Genomic DNA, 22,985 nt, shown 5'->3' with positions numbered 1-22,985 from the left:
TCCGTGTGCGTTTTAATGCCGTTCAACTCATTTATCTCAGTTCATCGAGTGAATGCTTGGCCTATATTGACTCTGGTTTTTGCCCATCTCCGGTCACTCAGCTGCTTAAACAAATAAGCAGCTGCAGGATTGGCAAACTCCATTTTACCCAGTGCCAGCCTACAGTAGCTGCACCCAACAACAGACAACCCTGGCAACTTGCAATGCCGGCCGTGTAATGGCTGGTACAATGTAAACAGAACGTGGCAGAATGTCATTGTCAAATATGAATTCAGACTAAATATATTTTTTTTAGGAAAAGCAATACTTTCATTCTGTACCCCTCAAAACGGCCCGTGGGTGTGCTATTATTATTGGTTTTTTTAATAAAGATTCTATATATTCAACCTTTAATAGTGACGTATTTGAAAACAACTAACTTGAAATTAACTAAATGTGCACCTTTGAAATAAAAAATGTTTACATTTTGCAGTTGTTTTGTTGATGTCAGATTATTATAACCTAGTGGTAATTAATGCTGGAGGGGCCCCTGTGAATTTTTGCCTGGGGCCCCAACAGAGTCTTGAATCGCCTCTGAGCTGGCATGTCAAAGGGGATTTGGTCTTTGGAGAAAAAGTAAAAAGCATCTCAACCCGTAAGTTTGGAGTAAAAGCTGTTTATCTGCTCTGCTGCACTCATTCGGAGCGACAACAGGAAACATGAGGCTGCTGCTGCTGCTGCTGCTGCTGCTGTGTGGAGGGGGGGGGGGCCCTCGCGGTAATGACTGGAGTCAGGTAACCACAGTAGGCTACAGACCGGCTCTAGTCGTCCTCGCAGACGGGTTTAGACACGAAGGGAGGCGGTGTGAGAGCCGTCGCTTACCGGGGACGGTTTCACCTCGTGTTTTTTTAAACAATGATGCGACCTTCACCACTGAAACAAACTTTGCACAAGTGAAAAAGTTTGATAAACGTAGCAACGTCCGCAATTCGTGTTCACGAGCGTCGCGTGCGAAACAGCTCAGCGCGAGGCTACTCAGGTGTTCAACTACACGGGGGAAGTTTGTGTCGTATTTTAGCTTTGCTGCTAACTAATTACTAATAACGCTGGGAGGAGGATTTATCTCTCTGTTTCTTCGCTGTTTGGGTCGCGTATCGCCACTATTCGGCTTGGTTTCGTTTTCCTCCATCAGTTGATTGGACTTAAAATATCAAGTTGCCAAGTTTGAACAGGTAAGTTTATCTTCAACATTTTTTTTTTTGCATGGGTTTTAATACGATTGGTGTACGTGGTCGGTTGACACCTTTTGAAACTGGGCCAAGAGCGGTGGAAATGAGCCCAGACAGAGTCGGACAGCCCAGGCAGCTGTTGACTTGTCTGACCTCTGTTAAGCATTGCAAACCAAACAGTCATATATTGACTAAAAACCCTTTGGCTGTTCAAACACTGGTTGGCCTACATTTGCACTTTGATTTTCTTTGTGCATAGTTTATACAATGGCCACTTTATCATAGCTATTGTAGTTTTTATCTTAAAAGCTATGACGTGTGTTTAATTGCGCATAAGTTTCAACTTTTCTCAGAATAAAGGAGCTACATAATGGCTGTAGCTCCTTTCTTCCCCTTGTCAGTTTTATGAGTAATTAAGTCCAAAAGCCTCAAGTCTGCAGGGCATTTACAGCAGTTTTATGATGCAGTTAAGATTGTGGAGCTAATTTTTGACACTTTTCTAGCTGCTGTTGCAGCCGCATCTGCACAGCCAAACACAGGCCATGCAGTCAAGCTCTCAGTTTCTATATCAGATTTTCTGACTTTCATTGTTATGAGTTACCTAGTTTATGGCAAAAACATACCGCTGTTTCATCACTTTTAACCACAGCTATAACCTAGGTCTTTACTATATCGTTTCATTAAAAAAAAAAGACTTTTTTCTGCTTTAAAAGCCATCAAACAAAGTGCATGCAGCTGAGCATGCTGATTTACAACCAAAGATCCCAGCAGGAGCTCCTGACACTGCTCTTCTTCTGTCAGACTGAAGAACCGAGGGCCTTGGGGCCATATCCGGGGGTGTTACTCACCTCTGTCTTAATTTGACTTTCAGGAAACAGTTACTTTCATGAGGGGTTTTTAACAAGCATACTTATGTCAGAGGATTCAAAGAAAAGTTGCACATAAAAGATAATTGAACACGATATATGGAAATAGAAATGTCACAGCAGCAAAGAAGCAGGCGGATCACAGATCAGCAGACCAGCAGACACAATAACAGGACCAGCGCTGCCATTGTTTAATCATGCAATAAAGCTGGTGTCAATCTCACATAATCCCTCCTGTTACAAAACACTGTGAATAACTAAAAAAATAGAAAACATAAAAAAGTCATAACAGCCCTGCTGTTGAGAATGATGCTGTAAATAATATCAGTGTTATCATAAGTGATCAGGTCAGCTTTGTAGTGACTTTGGGTTTTGAAACGTCAGCGTGACGTCCACATGTCACTGGCTTTGTCATTCTGTTGTAGTGGAACGATATTCAACTCTGTCATGCTGCTGTCACATGTTCAGCTCTTTGACTCCACTGAGCATTGCGCTGACTGTTCATGTTTTGTATTCTTGTATTCACTGACACTTTTTTAGTCATACTCATGAAGTTCGCCAGTTAGTCTTTTAATAATAATAATAATAATGATAATAATAATAATAATAATACATTTAATTTATAGGCGCCTTTCTAAGCACTCAAGGACACCATACATTTGTTTAAAACAGTGCAACACAAACAATAATAAAAATGTGGAGTAAACAAAATGATCGAAATCAGGTAAAAAAAATAACAACAACACAGTGCAAATGTGATCAAAGGGAAAAGGCAGTTTTAAACAGGTGGGTTTTCAGTTTGGATTTGAAGTGAGGGAGTGAGGTATTGTTCCTGAGTTTCGGAGGTAGGCAGTTCCACAGACGAGGAGCAGAGCGGCTGAATGCTCTGCTCCCCATGGTGGTGAGACGGGCAGGTGGGACGGTCGATATTCGACACAAAGATTAGAGCCCATCCGATATTAGCTCATCGCAGATATATGCTGTCAGCTAGGCTTGTGCGATATCAGGTATTATGATATACAGGATATTTAAAAATCCAGACAGTATGGTCTTCAATACTGTCAAAAATACAGAGGCTCCTCTTTCTATAAAACTAATACAGAGATGGTGTATTAAGGCGATGTAGCCTATTTCACTGTGTGGCGCGTGCCACCAGAGGTTGGTCTACTTTCTACTGGTGGAACAGGTAGCTGCCCTGTTAAACATGGTGACTAAAAGTGGACTAACTTAGTTAAGAAGACAAATACAAGTTCTTGGAATATTTTGAGTTTAGTCCTGATGATAAAGATGAGCCAGCCAGCATGGGTGAAGCTGAATGCACTATTTGCCTCAAGAAAGTAGCGTGTCCACCAACAGCGGCTCCTTCTGCTGCTGCTACTGTGCAGCGCAGCCACATCTACACACACCCAGCAAGAATCAATTGAATAAGGGTGCTTATTTCTTAGCTTTTCATTATTCTATGGGCCATAAGTAAAACTCAGCAAGACTAAATAGGCTTATTGCATACTAAACACACAACATTGTAGGGTAGACAGTCCTAATACAATGACTAATATCACCAGCAACACAGCTTTTATGTTGTTTTTTTGTTTGTGTTTTACACAAATACTACCATATACCACATACCCCAGTGAAATGTCAAGAAGGTATGAAAAAAATAATTACCCCCCAAGCCTACTATCAGCATATACTGTACTGTATATCAGCCAGAGATGAGGAAACACTCAGGTCTCACACACAGTGGATTGCAATGGGAGGTTCGTCCTCAGAAGATTCGGACTCAAGATTTGGGATTTATTATATATTTTTTGGCTTATTGACCTTGTTAATGAAATGCTTGATGAGTTGAATGTAATCAACTCCCTTATTATCATGCGTAACCCTACACATCTGGTGCAAACAAATGCTGAATGTATGCTAATGGATAAAGGAGTGATGATACATTACATGCTTTGAATTCCAAAGATATGCTGCATTTTACACAGACCAGATGATCTGCAGCAGAAGAGAACGCTCCTTACAACCATAGGCGACTTGAGACTTGACTTGAACTTGCAAAAAAAATGACTTGGGAGCATCTCTGATATCAGCTGATAAATGACAAGAAATTTCAATACAGATATGCCAAAGATATTTTTTGTCTTTGCAGTGACAAGTTTATTCTTCAACTGTAAAATGCCTTGCCCAGTACATTTCTCGACAAAAAAAAACCTGTATCGGTTGGGCTGTAATAAAAATGCTATCCTGAATGCAGTGTAACCCAGAGCTTGTTGTGGTCATACCTTGCTTGTGCAGCAAACAAATAAGATATTCCATCTGTCGCTTTGTGGATAAAGCCGAATTCAAAGGGACTTTTCTGTCTGATCTGCTGGCCTGTTTGTTGCTGTTCAGCTGAAATGTTTTCTTCTTTGATGAATGCAAAATATAACATAGAGTGCCGGTCGGTGTGCCAGTCACTTGATTTTGCTGTGAATCTGCACTAATCTACTCAAATGTACAAAGAGGAAGAGAGACGAGTTGAGTAGACGAGATAGCTGTTAAAGGCAGATAAAAGGGCAGGAGAAACTGCGTGGTCGTCAGCACCACCAATCAGCTGAGAGTTTTATCTTTTCAAATCATGTTGAAGAGAGTAAGAGATAGTAGTCAGACTAACAAGGTGGGGGAAGATTAAAAATCAGCAAGATAAAGGGGAGGAGACAAAGGAGTAGCTGGGAGAGATGAGCTCCACCACTCTTTTGCTTGGCAAGCTGGGTGATGGATGGATTTCCAGCAGGAGGGAAATTCCTCACTACCGTATCGCCCCCAGCATATCTCTCTGTTTCTCTGTCCAACCTCCGTTAGTTATATTGGATTTCCACATCTCTTTCCCTCTCACATAGTGCTGCGTTATTATCAGAAACAAACTCCACTGTGATTGTTAGTGCACATCCATGTTTTAACTAAGCTGTTGACATGAATTTGCTTGGAAGCACAGCCTGATTAATGATACAACGTGAACATTACAGTAAATTACACTGTCAGAGTTTCGCAGTTCTTCCTAACTCTCCCTCTCTTTATGTCATGTTGCCATTTCTTGGCTTGCTCTAGGCTGTTATTATTATGGCTATACAGAGGATTAGACTCAAAAACCAGGTGAACAAAGATCACCTGGACACAAGATGAGTAACACAGTGGCCACCAGGTTGGTTTTTCCATGGGCACAAAATGCTAAGACAACTCCCAACAGTCATGATTCAATTTGTATGCATTCATTCAGGGCTTTAAATGAACTTTTTTGATCACCAGCCACTGTGAACACTGAATACATTTTACTTTTCTTTAGATGGTTTTCATTTGCATTGATGGCAAATTTCCATTAAAGTTGTAAAAATATATATATTTAAAAACATTCATCTTATAATACCAATACCAAAAACTAATGTTAACTGCCGTCACATGCTATCTGTGTACATCTCATGCTGCTCATTAAAACAGGAAGCATGAAAACTGTACAGATAAATTCTGCAAATCCATATTCACCTTAATGTTCATATGGGGGGCAGTAGATCAGTCTGTGGGGGACTGGGCATGGGAACCGGAGGGTCGTTTGTTAAAGTCCCATGTGCAATTCTTACAGTAGTTTATATTCAAATCTTGCCTCTCACGACCACTCAATAGTTGTATGACACGTCACGGCATAGTTTTAATGGCAAATGTAGGATTGGCTATACAAGTGTTGCCAGGTAAGGATAACGTTTCCAAGATGAAAGCACACAATCCGCCCAAATGTTTTTTCGGAAAACGGACCAACCTCGCAACAGTGACTCAAACTGATGCAGTGCTTCATTCATCAACAGCCAAATTGGTTAGTAACTTTTCAATATTGCCTGCCAAAGTTAATTTTTACCCACATTCGGGGGGTTGGCAGGTGTCTATTTAAAGCCCTGCATACGTATATGTGGCATGCTTTTTGTTGATGCAGCTAGAAGTGGAATAACATGCAATACTGTTTATTTCAATTATGACTTTGTTCTGGTTAAGATTCATTCAGGATTCAAGAAAACTTACGAGGAGATAGGACTGAACAATTAGAACTTTATGGAAATAACAATGAAGACTAGTGCAATATCCAAATTAATGTCCAGGCCTACAGATCAAATTGTTTGGCACAGATATTTGCAAAAAATCACACCTTGATCATTTAAATATATTTTTCAATGGAAATGAGAATAATGATACAAAAATTACCTGTAATATGATGAATCATATATGACAATTCACCATGACGTCAAAACAATAATATACGTTGTTCTGGGTGGAAAAAGCTGAAGCGTTCTTCGATGGCACCACTAGTAGAAGAAATCATTTCCGCCCTGGGATTATTAAAGTATTTCTGATTCTGATTCTGATAAACAAACCCTTCCGATTGAGAAAACAGAGCAAATGGCTTGAATTACTCGGTGATCTGCACCAAAGTGTAGAAGTATCTACAAGTGAAATTTCATATTTGTACATGGGCATTTACGTTAATTACACTACATTCATCCCTTGATGAGAGAAAGCGAATGACGCTTAGTCGGAGTGGCTCAGGTGTGGTTTACATTAAAAAGTACTTTAAGACTTATATTTTTGAGCTGTTAAAGCATGCCATTTTATTGTGAAGTACTGACATATGTTCCTGGCTGTTTTGACAGCATTGATGTTAATTTGGATGGCCAGCAGCTCCCAGTGTTCAGGGCGAGGAGATCGAGGTGTCCGACTAGGGCTGAGAGTAGCACCGGTGTAAGCGTCCGACGACTCTTGTAAACACAAAGCTAAAATACTTTTGCTGTATATCAGGTGGCACAACCCCAAACACAACACAACACATTTCATTTTGAACTATGTAACACTGTTTACAGTAGCAGCTGGATCGCTTCAGGTCAGTGGAAGCTGCTCGCCTTCTGCCATCCGAAAGTATCTTGATGCCTGGTGTTTACAAACATTCTGAAATGCCATATTGCAATTGCAATAAACAAAAACAATCCCAATGAGGTACCTCATCTGACCAACAGCACGCCTCTGCATTATGCCACGTCTGTCCTAACATACCTGAGATTCCAGCTACACCCCGCATTCAATTGTCAACTATAGTAACAGACTCATCCTTTTGTCTCTTCTTTTCCTTTGTGCCTTGTTTAGGCACAGGAGGCAGTTTACAGACGGCGCTCTTGTGTGTCTGTGTGTGGTATTGCTTTCATTTGCAATAATCTTTTGACTTGAAGCCTCAGAAATCCTGGCTGGCAGTTGGTGAGAAAAGTAGGAGGAGAGATAAAACATTTACCATCGTCAGTTTACTTTATTTGTGTTGTGCACAGTAAACATGCCCTTCGTTTGACACCGGTAACAATGTATTATTCAAGGAGACAGGGATTAGACAGTTAAGTAATGTGTTGTTGTAGTAAAGGAAACGGTCTGAGAAGATAACCAGAAAGTCCTGAGCTGTGTCAGACAGCATAATATTTTAGCCTTTTAGCTTCACAGCAAGTCTACTCTAAAGTCCCTTACACATACACACTGCAAAACAGCAATTATCTAGACATTCCCTGGAAGAATTGAATACAGGAATGAAAATGTCTGAATCAGTTGAATCGGACATTAAATTGACATGACCCTCCTAGCTAAAAATTAAATCCAATGCCTCCTGTTTGCTCCACCCAGGCGCCACCCTTCACCTAAACCAATCAGATTATTTAAAGTAAGTGAGAACACATCTGACACAACAACAATCTCCTGTTGTGTGCTACAGTACATGTGTAAAAAGGAAATTCCCTTCAGTGTCTTTAGAAGATGAATATGTTTATATTTGTAATCCCTTTATTTCCATTTTATTCTTGTTTTAAGTGTTCACCTTGAATATTTGCAGAATTTTGCTACAACACTACATATTTATGTGCAAATGAAACCAATAAGACAACAACATAATGCAACCTCAAGATGCCACACAAAAAGGTGGCCATGGCTAGGTTACAAGGTCTGGTTAGTCATAGAGCACAGCTCAGAGGTGCCATACACAGTCGCAAACAATTACCTGAATGGTGTTTTTTTGTGTATCTGACATTAAACATAGGATATGCATTAGGTACCATGCCCCAAATTGATTAAACACAATTTATTAATGGATGGCAGAATTTAGCCCACATTTTTATGGTGAGTGTATATCTTTGTGGTAGGAGAGAGGAAGAAATGGAAGTATGGTCACAGTGTAGCGATGCCAGCAAGCTGTCTAATTTTACCCGTTCTTCCAAAGCTGCAGCTAATGTGGGATGTTGTTGTCTAGTCAGGTAAATGGAAAAAGAAAGAAATGTCTCATCACTGCCAATTCACAACTGATTTGGAAGCTCACCTGTCACTGAAATGCTCAAAATGCCAACGACATACACATCCCACACTGGAACGAACTGATTTGCCAAGCAGATTTTGTTGGTGGTTTTGTTCTCAGTCCTGATGGAAATGCAGTCCGAATGTTCAGTATAAACATCCTTTTTCATCCTCTGAGGAAGCTTGGAATTTCTTAACAATTTCTTTTCATGCTTAGAGGCATGCCTTTTGTCTGGAGTTCTGTTCAAACAAAATATTACGACTCTTGTTGCACTGCTTAACACTGCAGCGCTGTCAGCACAAGTTGCTTTTCTCTCAAGGCTGACTATCTAAGTAATTAATTTGTCAAGCACATGTTAAAGGCAATATCCAGAGAGGAACGGTAGTCTATATTCAAATGTGGCATTTCCAGACTCTTAAAGATCACTCTTTTGCACTAGATAAAGAACAGTATGGTGTTGCTATAACCAATATAAGGTATATATCAGTATTATGGTATTCTTGACAAATGGATTTTTAAAAACTGTGAAATAACTGGGAAAATGCCTTTTTTGGGGCGGTGGTTTAAGAAACTTGTTCATCATGCCTACTGCTCTCTTGAAGTGGGCTTTGAATACTGTTTGCAGTCCCACTCTGATTTTGTTTGATTTTCATTAGGCAGTGTTACGCAATATTCTATCCAGATCCAGTGTGCACGCTTTACCTGTACACCAGGTATGCAGCTTGTGATGGAGACTTTCAGCTGTCCCTACACCAGAGTAGTATTCCTGCAGTCAACTGCAGTCTCAGTCTGTTTAGCAAAATGCCATCCGTCCTTTTGTAGTAGCGATGCACCAGTCAGTGGCGGACAACTGACATTATTTGCCTGCCCGGGTCAAGAGAGTGTAGTTGTGTTTATGACCTTGTGTTAACTTTAACCTAAAGAGCACATTATGTCGATGAGGAAATCCTCTGCACCAGCTTGTTGACCCTGGTTCAGCCGGTGATGTGAAGTGCTGTTGACGGAGTTGTTATTGAAACCCCATAGCGTTGGGTCCTGGGAACCATCTAGGACATCTAGGCCTTGTCCAAATGGCTTTGGAGCTTGGTGAAAATGTATATCAAAGAATTTCAGATGATTGAGCCATTTCATTTTAACATCCCAGACACTTCAACAACGTTCAAGACTTTCATGGAAGATCAGATATGTAGTTGTTGTCTTACAAATATACTAGTTAATGTTTAAGTGTTCCTTCTGTATTTCTTTACATATTACAAGAGAGAATGTATTATTAAGGTTTGCTGTGTACATGATTTGTGAAAGGCTGTCAATACTGTCAGACATAATTTTAACTTGCTGTTGGTTAATGTCAGATAGAAGAAATCAAAGTAAAAGATTTGAAATCAATAAATAATCAGAAAGTTACAGAAAGAGCTGTTAAAAAAAACGTTATATTATAGACAGAATGGGAGACAGAGGAGTGGATGAGGGCAGATGTAAGTGAGAGAGAGATGAAAGCAGAGGAAGAGGGGAAACCGGAGAATGATGAGGTACACTGTAAATTCAAGTGTCTTAATACAAACTCTGTGCATATAAAGAGATCAGGTCTGTTGAAATGTAATACAACTCAATTGGAAATTGCCAAAGAAAACTGAGTTTCAAACGAGATATTAAACCGAGAGGGCAGCGGCTGTTTTTTCACCTCTTTGAGCTTGTTAGGCCAGATACTTTATTTTAACAGTTAGGAGGTTTTACGTTCTCATATTTATGGTGCCAAAAGTCTGCGTTTGCTCCCTAGGGAAGAGACATCTGACAATCGCAGAGGAGAAGTCAAATCAATGCACAGATTTTGCACAGAGATGCTGTCTGACCCTCTTAACATTAGGCTGCTATGAATTGGATTTTGATCCTGTGTCTTAAATCAATTGTCCTCAATGCCACCGGTGATGAAACACATTTCCTACATTTATGTTGGACAAATCATATTGATTTGAATTTCTCCATCGCATACAACTATAATCTTAGAGATGAACAGCTGCAGTTTGGAAGACAAGTGTCTGGGTTGGAAATTAGGTTGTTTGTTCAGTGATGATGACGAAGGAGGGAAGTTAAACATTACGTTGCCCAACTAAACATTTACAAGGTGACCGGGCGCACTTTTTTGACAGAAACTTTATGGCTCGACATTGCGATGTCTTATCAGCTGGTAGTGAATGACCTACAGATGTATTTGTAATGTTGTACTGTGTTTTCCTGGTGTGTTTTTAATTCCGATTTTCGCTGTCCTGTGTTTTAGGAGATATGTGTGTAATCATGACTGAGCTATGAGGCCCCCCGAGGCATGCTGGCCTTCGGGCTTTTTACTCCATGACAATAGCGAAAATGAAGCGAGACCGGATTACACCAGTCCTACATTCCTCTCCAAACCTGTTTCACACACTGACACACACACACACACACACACACACACACACACACACACACACACACACACACACACACACACACACACACACACACACACACACACACACACTAATCCTGCACAGACAGACAAATCGCTGAAGCAAGCCAATACATGTCTTATACACACTTTCTAAAAGTGCAAAGACAAAATGTACCAACTGCATGTGTGTACATGGGGAGTCAGGAAAATAATTAGTAGGAAATCCTAGAATAGTTTTAGCAAATACAGACCAAATCATTGAAAGGGAGTTTCCTTGTAGTTTTGTGTGCCACTACAGTACTGTTGTGTGCTACCATGTGAGTAAAATTGTCCCGAGCCTGAACAGTATCGTCAAACAAGACATGTTTTTAAGTGACTGGTCTTCAAGCCAATTCACATGCCTTTTTTCCACATTCATTATGCCGTGGGAATGCCACCCGTCGAAATCCTGTGATCCATTAAAGCAATTGAACCTCTTTGGAGTGCAAAGCTTGGTGAGTGATTAAACCACAGGGCAGCACAAACGAATAACCTGAAACGAGAAGTTTCAGTGAAGACCCCACACTGACAGAGTGTGTCACTGAGCAGAGAAGGAAGAGCCACTTTGGGTTTTAAAAAAAAGCTTTTTGACTTTGCCATTGGCTTTTTGCATGTGTACTATGCTTCTAAAGTGTTCAGTTCTGTTATTTTCATAGTCCCAATATTTGTTGATTAACAGATGTATTGCGAAGAAGATGAGAAGATGTTTGGTATTTTAGCTTGATAAATGACTAGCAGATGGTTAAAGTTACTGTCACACTGCGAGTCTGTGAGATCCTGGCATATATTGTAAGGTGTCTCAGCGTGAACTTGATGTGTGTCTTTGAGCTGGTTTTGGTGGAGATGCAGGCTGAATGTTTATGCTGTCACAGCCTCAAGTGTCTTGTCAGGACTTGTCAGAAAAGGTGTCTCAAACTCTGATCCCCTTCTTCACACCGCTTCCTCTTGTTCATGCTCTCTCATTCGTTTTAACCTCTGGTTGCTTGCAGGATTTTCCATTTATATGCCGTCTCTGTCTTATCTGTCTTCATTTCTTTACCTCTCCCCTTACATTTCTCACTGCTTCTCATGGCTTGTCAGCTGTAAGGCGAAGAGTCGACAGGTCATGAGAACTGGGTCTTGTGTCAGTCTAGGTTTGTTGCACTGGGTTTTGTTTGAACAGACTATGAAAAAGTCAGTGTTAACCTTTTACTTCCTTTTTCTGTTTTTTTTTCTCTACCACCAATTTCATCATCATTTTATGCCATCTTGCAGAAACTTGACCGATGTTGATTTCTCTAAAATTACAGGTACATATACAGTCATATGTCATGCATAGCACGGCCAAATGACTGCCAACACACAGGGGCATGACATGGCTGCAGCGGCATGCGCACAGCTGGTTTGTCTATTATATCCAGTGAAAGGCTCTACATAGACAGCTGAAGGCGTGCCGGTGCATACTTCTCAACTCTATTTTTATGCACTCATGTACTTTAGACTTAAGTGTATCAGTTTCTAATAATGGCTCAGTTTTGGAAGTCTCAATCAGTCAAATTACACCAGCTTTGGGATCGGTTGTTCTACTCCTGTGAAGAGGTCATACAGGTTAAAACTAGACACAATTGTGTAAAAAAAAACACACTACAATCTGTTTAAGAAAGATAAAGATGCATACATCATTTCACCAGAGGCAATGTGAGGCAGCAAAGCAACCCTGTGGGTGTTTTTATACTTCACATTAAAATAAATAAATCAATGTATCCATGATCCTTTAGTTAATTAATTCAGTACCACTTAATATAGCCTCTGCTTCCAAACTCTACATAACCAACTGCATTATCCCTTGGCAGAACTCAACATGCATGAAGTTAAGTTTGCAGTGGCCACACGCTGCTGACAGTCTGTGTAGCAGGTAAAAAAAAACCTGCTGCACTGCGTCACACCTACATACACTGGCTGACCGTTCCCCAAGTATTTTGGCTGTTAGACCAATGCAACTATGTGACTTCTTCAAAGTTGAATTAAATAAATAATCCTGCATGTTAATCATACTCAGTGAACTGAGATGACTCATCTAACCTGCATGGCATGTTATTATTCAGCTTCAACATGCGTATGTATGTTCCAAATGACCGTGTTAATCTCTGCAGCCGCTCTGCTGATTTGATGGGAGGATGACACATTTTTTTACAAAGGCTTCACATGCTGTCACTTTTGATCTGCTGCTCGGTTTAATGGCTGCGGAACTGATTTTCTCACCCAGAATCCTTCCTGACTTAATATTTTAAATGTGTGCGGCAGATGGAGATTTTGACATGGCTGGTGATCAGAAGCTTGCCCATATTGGGAATCACAGAGAGGGCAATATCAAGCAGTATGCAGCCATGAGCTATATTTAGCTTCATGTCAACCATCTGTGTGTTTTAATAATTATTTGATCAAATCCACTTTCCCTGGGTTAAACCCTAGTGGCTATTGCCTCCAAACTTTATGATCTCTTACTCAACTGGAATTCATGTTTGGTATTTCATGTTTCACTTGTACCTGGAGAAACCAATTCCCACCCAAGCAGCCCCTTGCATTGTTTTCATGCAGGGCTGAATGCAGACGTGCATACTGTAGGCAGAGCCAGGCTAAGATCAGCCTGTTTTACAGAGACTCTATTGTTGTGCGTGTGTTCGTGTGTGCACGTTTGAGTAACTGCCCCCCCTCCCACACACACACACACACACACACACCCCACACCTTTTTTTATGGCTGTTTAACATAGAGACAAAATGAGAGCAAAGGAATTTGTTCCTTTGAGATGGTATTGTTTCATCATATTCCGCGCTCTCAACACAATTTAGTCAAATTGTCAGTGCATTCAGCTTGCTTTCGTCTATCTGGCGTACACCGCGACCTGTCGGAAGATTTCTTTTGATATTCCCTTGCAGCGATGCCTTTGATGCTCTTGAGTGCATGCATCCCGTTGTGATCACTCGTCCAAGCTTACTGTACATATCTGCGCAGTTACTACCCTGATAAATATGGGATTGGTAAGTTAATGATGGCTTTTGATGCTTTGAAGTGCACGCATTTATTGGAGCGTATGTGTTTCTTCCGAGGTTAGACTGAAGACGGACTGTCATGCCTGTGAAGTGCAGCCGTGACAAATAAAAAAGCTCTGTTGTATGTTGTTGACTTTGATGATCCCTAACACGCTCCAAAGTCTACTATACTGTTAGCTCTGTAATGTAGGTGCACACATATCACATATTAACCTTTCATCTTTTACTTTACTTCACACACACACACACACACACACACAGCAGTGGAATGCAGTGTTTTCATTCCCCCGACCTGGACTGTCAATCAGAGGAACTTGGCAGTGTGCTGTTGCTGCAGCACCATCCAAGCTCCACAAATTCCATCCATGCCACCCACCAACCCACAAACACACCCACACACACACACACACACACACACCCTCCCACTGTGTCAGATTTATTTCTCTCTAGATAAGCAGGATATCCATCTCCAATAATGCAATTTCTGCTGCAGTCTGTAAAGCAACTGAAAATCAATAGCTGATGAAAAAGCACTTTACAACAATCTGCTCTGTCCATCCGTCAAGCTATTGAGCTACTGCCTCTTTGACTGCCCCGTCTCTGATTGAAGTTCTTGAATTTTGTTTTACAGTTCGTTGGCCGTCTGTTTAATTCTGGCTCTTCCTGAGCGATGACCAGTGACGACAGCAGAGGATGCGCAAGTTCAGAGATCAGGGTCGTTGCGATTGCATGTTCTGCCTCTAATCGTCTGGAGGACAGCGATGTTTGTACTCTTCCTGTTCCCAAACACATGAGTGGAAGGATATTTTCAATTTGCATTAGCCTTGGAATACTCTTGTCTCACAGGCCTGAAACTGTCCTTCAGTCTGTTCAGTCTAAGTAGCGTTGCATTTTTTAAAAATCTTCTACTTGTCCGCTCCTATCTTGTCTAGTTCTGCTCTTTTAGGCTGTGCTGTTTTCTAATCCCAAAGAGTTGAAAAGACAGTAATGTTGAATAGAAGCAGGATAATAAGACCTGTAGAAGCAGCGCCATGAATGAGCCTCTAGCAGATGAATTGCACTTCAAAGCAAAAATTATTCCAGCGTGGCATCACTAATACTAGTATTAGAAATTAATAAAACTATTAATGTGAATACTCAAATGCGCTTACAGCACTGTATGTGATTAAGGGCATACAATCTAAACACTCCGTTACCTCTGCCTCCCACTCTCTCTTTCCCCTCTCTCTGTTTTCACTATAATCATCCCCCACCTCCATCCACTCATCTCTCCAAGAAATGGAGCAGAAACTTTAAAGTGCAGAGAAGCAGGGTGGCCAGCGGTCTAACAGCAGCGTAATTGCATCATCACACAAAAACAAAATGTCACTGGGTGGCCTTTTAATGACTCTCTCCTCCCCCTCCCCCGACCCCTATAGACCTGAAGCTATTTCAGCAACCCATTGTGTGTTCAGTGGCAAGTATCTACAGAACCAGCCAATGCAGAAGACTGTTGCTCTTTGATCTTTCTACATAGCTCCCGAGCATTAAGTGCAACATATAGTAAACTGTGAATTGGGGTTTTGGACTGAATCAAACATGCAGTTTGAATACATATCCCCTCTGGCTGATGGGAATTATAACAGGCATTTTTACCATTTTCTGACATTTTATGGTCAAAACAATCAACTGATTAATCAAGGATAGTCATGATTTAATGACTGCTGTGTTCATCCCCATGAAGTCAAAGTCAAGAACCCTGTACTCTTACTTTTCTTATATTTTGCGTCCATACCCATTTTATTTATTATTGAATTTAAATAAACTATATTTCCTGATTCCATAGTTTTGCATATTATGGAATGAGATTTAAATTCACTGACCTTTTCATTTCATCTGGTGTAGCATTTTTAATCTAGCACTGACATTTTATTCTACATGCTGGTTAATACAGAGCAACAGCCGGCATGGGTTATTCTAAGTGCTACCTACAAGCTTACACTGTGATTGTACTGATTACCTCTCAAGCTGTCTTTTCACCTTCTTTTTAATCTCTCAGAAAATGAAATGCTTTGACGTTTGTGCTATTTTGCACAGTTTGAAAACATAAACCTTGCTTTGGATTTAGCTAAACAAACATCAAAATAGTTTATCAAAAACGTGTGCTCTTCTTTTGATTTAAACAAAAAAAACAGCCTTGTAGGAGTAGTATTGCTTAAGATGTTCATTCTTACAGTATATACACTGAGTTGAGCACTTGCCTGTGAGTGTGTCAGAGAAATTCAAGAGTAGTGAGCTGTGATACTAAATGATTCTTATAGTTTTTCATTCCAGACACCCTGCTGTTCTTTCATCTGTTGCCACAGAGCTAATGTCAATACACCAGCACTCAGCATATAAACTTCATGGCACCCCACTAGGCAAATATACATTGTTATATAAACATGCACACATACACTGAAGGCAAATATACATTCTTTGCACTAGGACAAGAGGAATGTTTCATGCTGACAGTTTGCAGGAAGACTGAATGACTGAGAGGCCGCAGGACTTAGTAGAACGCTCCTGGATCTCCCTGTATGCACACTGTAAACTCTCATAATGCAATATATGATTACTTTCACATCCTCCTTCTGTTACTTTTGATTAACCAGTATAGAGCTGGAACAGTTGTCTGATTGCCCAATTTGTAAATGACAGGACATTTATTAGCAACACTTTTGAAAATCAATTGTTTTAGTATTTTTTATGCAAATGCCGAAGATTCTCTACGATTACTACTGTATATCTAAAAAAATAAAAAATATCCAATTTCCTTGAGTGATGCTACTGACTCAGACTCGGTTGAGGCTGAATGAAAAATAATCAGTTTGTGTGGATTTAGAAAGAAGCGAGTTCACCAGACCTCTTCAGCTGCTCCTCATCTCTGCTTGAGGCTACATTAGCCGCTACTAGCACAACACACTGTAATCTTTAACCGAACTGTCGTCAGTAGAGTTGCATTGAGGGTAATGTAGGTGGCATATTTTGACAAAGAAGAAGAATGCGTGAAATGAAAAATATGACACCTCTGCCACAACAATTACTTGGACTCTGTATGGACCGCGTTAATGTTATCAGTAACACCTTTTCTTCTTTTTCTACTATGAGAAGTGAAAAATATTGGCAGCAAAAAAAGGCCCTATTCACTAATTGGTGCAACCCTACTACTGTATATAGGCTCTGCCATGATTGGTCGCAGAAAATGTGTCAACGTCAATATTTTGATCCAATGCATTATTTTTGACTCATTATGCAGAGGCGTACTGATTTGTACCGTTGCTAAAAATGTACACAACCATTAATATCCTCTTCTCTCTTTAATTAACTTTAAAGTGTTACATTTGAGAAGGGAATTTACTAGAATGGGTTAGGTTTGGTTCCCCAAAAACTAAATTATAAGACCTCTTTTTGTCATTAGGCCTATTTATTTTTTGTTATCTTGCAGTTGCCAGTTTAAACCTACAGTTTTTACTTTTTGTTTTGTGCTGCATTATACATGCTGATACAATGGCATACAGTTTGCCAAAATAAAATGAACTAAAATTAGAGGAAAATTAATTGTTTAGATTAATCGGCGTATGGCTAAAATAGTCATTAGTGGCTGCCCTACTACCAACAATGTACTCTGGACTACAATTCCTCCTGCCTCTCCTCTAGTGTTTTGTCTTTGGCCATAGCACCTTCAGTCCCCTGTATGACTGAGGGAGAATGAGAGACTCAAAATTGTGGGAAGTCATACACTGAGGTCAGCCAGCCTACAACTTTCTCAACTGGCAAGTGTTTGTGTAGGACACCAAAAACCTGTCAGTTTTAATGGAACAGAGGCTTAATTAGTCATCTGGGTTGGCACGTAAAAGGTGTTAAAGGGTTCTTTAGCAGCCGAGCTGTTGGTGGCCTTGTGCCATATTGGTATTTTACTGCTGCTGTTTGGTTCTGAGATGTATTGCATTAACAGAGGTCCCACATCACATGTGTGGGTTGCTGTGCTTTCTGAATACCACGAGGGTTGTGGGAGTTGTGTGAAAATTAACAGTTAATGTGCTAAGATTCAACATTATTAACACTTCTGATGGTTTTATAATGTGGACTCATAAAGAAGAGTCATGAGTTATAGCAAATCCTGAATGATTTTAATGATCTATTATATTGTCATCCTCACTTTCCATATTGTAACTTTACTATAGTTGTTTTGCTGTATATGACATCTGGAGAAGGGAGCCTCCTTCCAAGGGGTCCCAACATCAGTCTGAGATGGTCACACAATGATTGAAGGAATAAGAAGCCAAACACATTTCTACTACATTTATTTTTCTAACTTCATCTTTTCTTTTGAAATTCTGAATACACTTCTTTGAACAATCAGGGCTGTACGCAATATTTTAGAAATACCAAGATCCGAAAACTAAGCTTGCCTGGGGGTTTCATGCTATTTTTAATTGGTCTAAATATGTGCATTTTAAGAGGCTCCCTCTCTCTCATATCCTCTTGTCACTCCGTCTCCATTACATTATTTCCTTTCATGTCTCTCTGTCCTCTACTCTTTTTTCTCTCTTTTACTCTGTATTCACTGTCTGTCCTTTCTGACTCCTGACTTGTCTCTTCTGCCAAAGTTTATTAAAAATATGTTAGTACATCTGTATTTGAGTCTGCATGATTTTGGATTTGAAATAAAGAAATGTGTCTCATTACAGTACATAAATATAAGCAAAATGTGTGTTGTATATTAATAAATTTATACAATACAATATACAATATTATTACATTATAATGATGCTAGATGTTTGTGTTGTTGTTAAATTGAGCATATAGGTTTCACTGCAATTACCAGAGAACATTGTGTGTGATTACATTGTTTGAATTGGATCCGGTTCAGTTTTTGTTTGTGTTGAACAGCCCAGGGACATAATTCTAATCCTATCCTGGGAACTGTGGGCAGTACCTACCGATTAATGAATAAACAAAATAAACTATAAGCATTAATTCTTACATGTATTTTCCTTATTCCACAGAAAGATACAAATGTACACCTTCTGAATACAAGTATCCCTCTTTTACCAAACTAAGGCTTAATTGCCAAGCACACTTTCCACTGTTTCAACAATCACCAACTCTGGTTTGGTTTAAATAACCAGAGCAGCGGCTTGTTCTTTCAGGGCAGACCATTAAATTAATCAAAAATTGGGAAAAAAAAAAAAAAAAGTTGCCCTAAAAACAACCGGTTATGTACTAAAGATTCGACAATATGCGTTACAATCATCCAATGGACCAACCCTAGCGCTGTGGTCTTTGCTTTAAAGAGTTCCTCCTTTATCACTCTGTTGTCTGTCTATCGATATTTATAATTTTCTGCCTTAACTGTCCTCATCTTTTTCTTCTTTTTCATCTTCCTCTTCCTCTTTTCTCTTCTCTCTTTTTCTCTCTTCTACTTGGAAAACCAGCTAGAGGTGCATGCCGGTGTGTATGTGTGGCACAACCAGGACTCCAGACTAACTTTTTTCACTAGGAGCACTGTGGCCCCCAACTGAACATCTTAGGAGCGCAACCAGAAATTTTAGGGGCACACACCGTAAATCAATAATAGATGCAGAAAATTACAATGTGCTGTTTCAAATTCAGTGTCACATTTTAAATGTGCACTTTTGAAGATGCAACATATCGCTGTCATGACAGTACAATATTAGAAAATATACCATACATTCAGAATTAGAGGTGTGACGAGACCACGAGTCCACGAGAGCAAGAAACGACAAAATTTTAACACTGTTTTAAAATTTCAGTATTTTCTTTTCAGGGTGGTTGATTTTAGCAGAGATCTGTGGTGGTGCTGCAGGTGTTGTTACATAGTACTTGTGATAGCTGCAGTGTAGCCTATGGTACTTACGGCTGTAAAGTATACGGTATTTGTGTTACGGTGCTGGCACTATCTTCTTACAGTGCTTACATATTGTTCCTGTCTTTTCTGTCACTCTGTTGCTGTTTAGCCTCCTACATATTGATATGGCGAGACATCTGGTTGCACATGCGCGACCGGATGTAAATTGCACACATTCAAATTTTGGTCACAAATGCAAGCCCTGAAAAACTTGAGCAAATGCAGTGGGCGCCAAAACCGAACACTGCGTGAGGCAGAGAAGATTTGGTTGAAAATGATTGAGGAAGAGTCAAATTATTTTTCTTGTGCACACATGCCCACACAATACCTTAAATTATTACATTTCTTAAAAGTGAATTTAATCATATAATAATAATAATAATAATAATAATAATAATGATGATGATAAGGGACATGTTTAAAAATAATAATAATAATATTTACCTTTTTTCATGATGGACCATGCTGATAATCCTTTAAATTTAACTATCTAATGAGGTTGCAAAATTTAGTTTAGCTGGGGACAGATTCTTATGGGAAACATAGTAGACCTAATCCAAAATGTCTCAATTCTTCCACTTCTTGAACACTCTCCTCTTTTCTGTCTGTCCTGTACAAGATTTGTTCTTTCATTTGCATCATCCGTTTTGTGGCCATAAGGTGATCGGAATAGCAAGCCGGTTGCTGCATTTCCCTTCGCCTTATTCCCCCCTTGCCGTTTCTTTCTCTGCTGCTCTTCTCTCCAACCATCTTGACTTTCTTAGCCTCTTAACTTTTTGACTTTGTCAGCCTTTCCTTCTCTACCCTCCTGTATCATGTCTAATTATCGAAGTCAGTGCATGTCTACAGGGAGCTCCTCAATACCTCCTCATCAAAGCCTCTGTTTGTATTTGCTTGTTTATCTCTGGCTGCTATTCTCGGCGCTCTCCTGGAGCCCTGATGAGACACAAGCCTCCACTCCCTATGGAGGCTTATACTGTAAGCTGTCACTGCACCTCCAGTCATTCAAAACACTGCCGAAATGAGATTTTGTCTCATTCTACCTCTGTTGCTTATGAAGGATATCTCTTGTCTCTCAATCTCGCTCTGTAAATATACTGTATATCACGTATATGCTGTATATTCAAATGCCTTTCTGCTGATCCTCTGTCTCACCGGTCTCTCAGTTCTTGAGAGGAATCCAGTTTAATGAAAGGCAAGCTAGAGGTTGTTTCTCCATCAAGACATTTCCCCTTCCCTCTTTGTCTATTATCCTTCTGTTGTCCCCACCATACACAGTTTACCTACAATTTAATATTGTCTTATATGGGCCCCCCCTGTGATCCTGCCACCCACCCAAACTCTCAAGGATGAAGAAATCCTAAAGGTGTTAGTAAGGAGAACTTCCTCACTATGTTAACCATCTCCCCTTAAGGCCCTGAAAGATCTACCATATTAGAAGAGCAACAACAGCATCATCTCTGCTGAGTTGCCTTCTGGGTAGAAAGGAGAAACCTCATTTGTAGAGAATGCGAGCGTCGGCTGTGAGGAGTGGGGTTGGGGGAAAATGGGTTATGTGGCGGATGTGTCAAAACTTACTGTGACAGTTTGCATGCAAGTTTTTTTTTCTAGAACTGGAAGTGTTGTAGGTAAGGTAAGATCACCATCCAAGTGTTATGTTCCTGTTGGTGTCCATAGATTTTAGCTTCTTTATGAAGTCTTGCAGGTTATGCATCTGAAAAGTGGGAGTGTTTGTGTGTGTGTGTGTGTGTGTGTGATGGCAATTAGCAACAACGGCTGTGACAGTGTCATATTTGTTACAGAAGTAGCGTGCCGTATTGCTCAGAACTCACCTAATAAGAGGTCTCAGTTGCTGTGATGGCTAAATGTGTTTTTTTGTGTAGGACAGATCTCCTAACTCCACAGAAGATTGTCAGTAACTGGAAGATTATTTCTGCCATTGCATATAAAGCTCAGATTTTATTATACAAAGGTATTTTTTTGTTTGAAACCTACACCGTGCAGAATTCTACGTGGGTCAAAAAAAAGTGCCATTTCTCTGCTGTTGACTAAAAGCAGAGTGATGGCTCGGGATGGCAGGAACTCGCTAATGACTGAGTTGCTGTGAGCTGGTTTGCTATGTATGACTCTAGTCTATGCTCTCTCATGTGCTTCTGAGTTTTGGGGAGCTCAAACATTGTCCCATTTAGTGTCAGCTGCAGGGGAAAACAAATATTGCCTAATGCTCGTTTTCTTCAAAATGCCAGCGGCTATGTAATGACAAAGGCTTAACGGGGTGTAGGGGAGATGTTTTCGGTAAGGGTAGGAATGGTGCATAGGATTAAAGGTCATGATTCACAAAGGCATGACCGACCATGATATTTTTCCAATTGCATGTTCCACAAATAGCAGAAGCTGAAGTCCTGATCTTAATGTGTCACCACTCACCAGCGGCCTCTACTGTATATCCCTTGTTGCAGCATGGGTGTTTGGGGTCTAATGCAAAAAATGCTGTTTGATTATTTTCTTCACACAATTCAATTTCATTTTATTCATAGTGTCAACCCTGACAAAAACCTTAAACAGAACCTGTAGGTGGACGGCCATCCACCTTGACTGGACAAACTCTTTAGACCAAGGACAACTGCATTTACAAAATGATCTCAACAGGAGACGATGCTAACTAGGGTTTTAAGAGAATAGCAGAGGATACATCTGAAATAATGTTCCTTCTCTCTCTCCAGTTAACACAGGAATAAATATATCTGGTTCTCATACTAGTATTTGTTTAACCTTTTGCCCTCTAACCTTCAAACCTGTCTTGTTGTGTCACAGTGCCAGAATGGATGAGACGGAGAAGTATAAACAGCGACTGGAAGCCATTGCTGTGAGTCCATGCACGCACACAAAGAAATATTTGATATTTTCTGACACCCCTAAACGTACAAAAACATTGCAGTGCTGTAGGTTTACAGGTGAGGTATCTACTTCAGATTTGTCTACATGGGGAAAGAGAGGATAAAGAGACTTTGCTCTCCAAGCTGTCCGTAACTCCTAAATAATTCATTGAGTGTGCACTGATGTGAGCCAGGGTGTCCCTGGTCCCACGAAGACAACACTGAGTTGCTATGGCGACAGCTGCTCTGAGCATTATGGGATATAGAGTATACCTATCACAAGTTTCCTTGTGACAGATGGTTGAC

The 22,985-nt window shown here is 40.2% G+C and overlaps 1 protein-coding gene across 2 annotated transcripts in view; it reads left to right on the top strand.

The window, feature by feature from the left end:
- The first annotated feature begins 797 nt into the window (after window positions 1–797).
- palm3 (paralemmin 3) overlaps window positions 798–22,985 on the top strand; it is a 36,696-nt gene continuing 14,508 nt past the window's right edge. For both annotated transcript variants that reach the window (XM_083938551.1, XM_083938550.1), the window contains exons 1-2: window positions 798–1,211; window positions 22,618–22,669. In XM_083938551.1, the coding sequence (XP_083794677.1) occupies window positions 22,625–22,669 (45 nt within the window). In that variant the 5' untranslated portion in view covers window positions 798–1,211; window positions 22,618–22,624. The remainder of the gene's footprint in view (window positions 1,212–22,617; window positions 22,670–22,985) is intronic.

Source organism: Echiichthys vipera, assembly GCF_963691815.1.
Source record: "Echiichthys vipera genome assembly, chromosome: 2".
Classification (NCBI taxonomy): Eukaryota; Metazoa; Chordata; class Actinopteri; order Perciformes; family Trachinidae; genus Echiichthys; species Echiichthys vipera.
The sequence above is the reverse complement of the archived record's forward strand: the minus strand, read 5'-3'. Positions and strand labels throughout refer to the sequence as shown.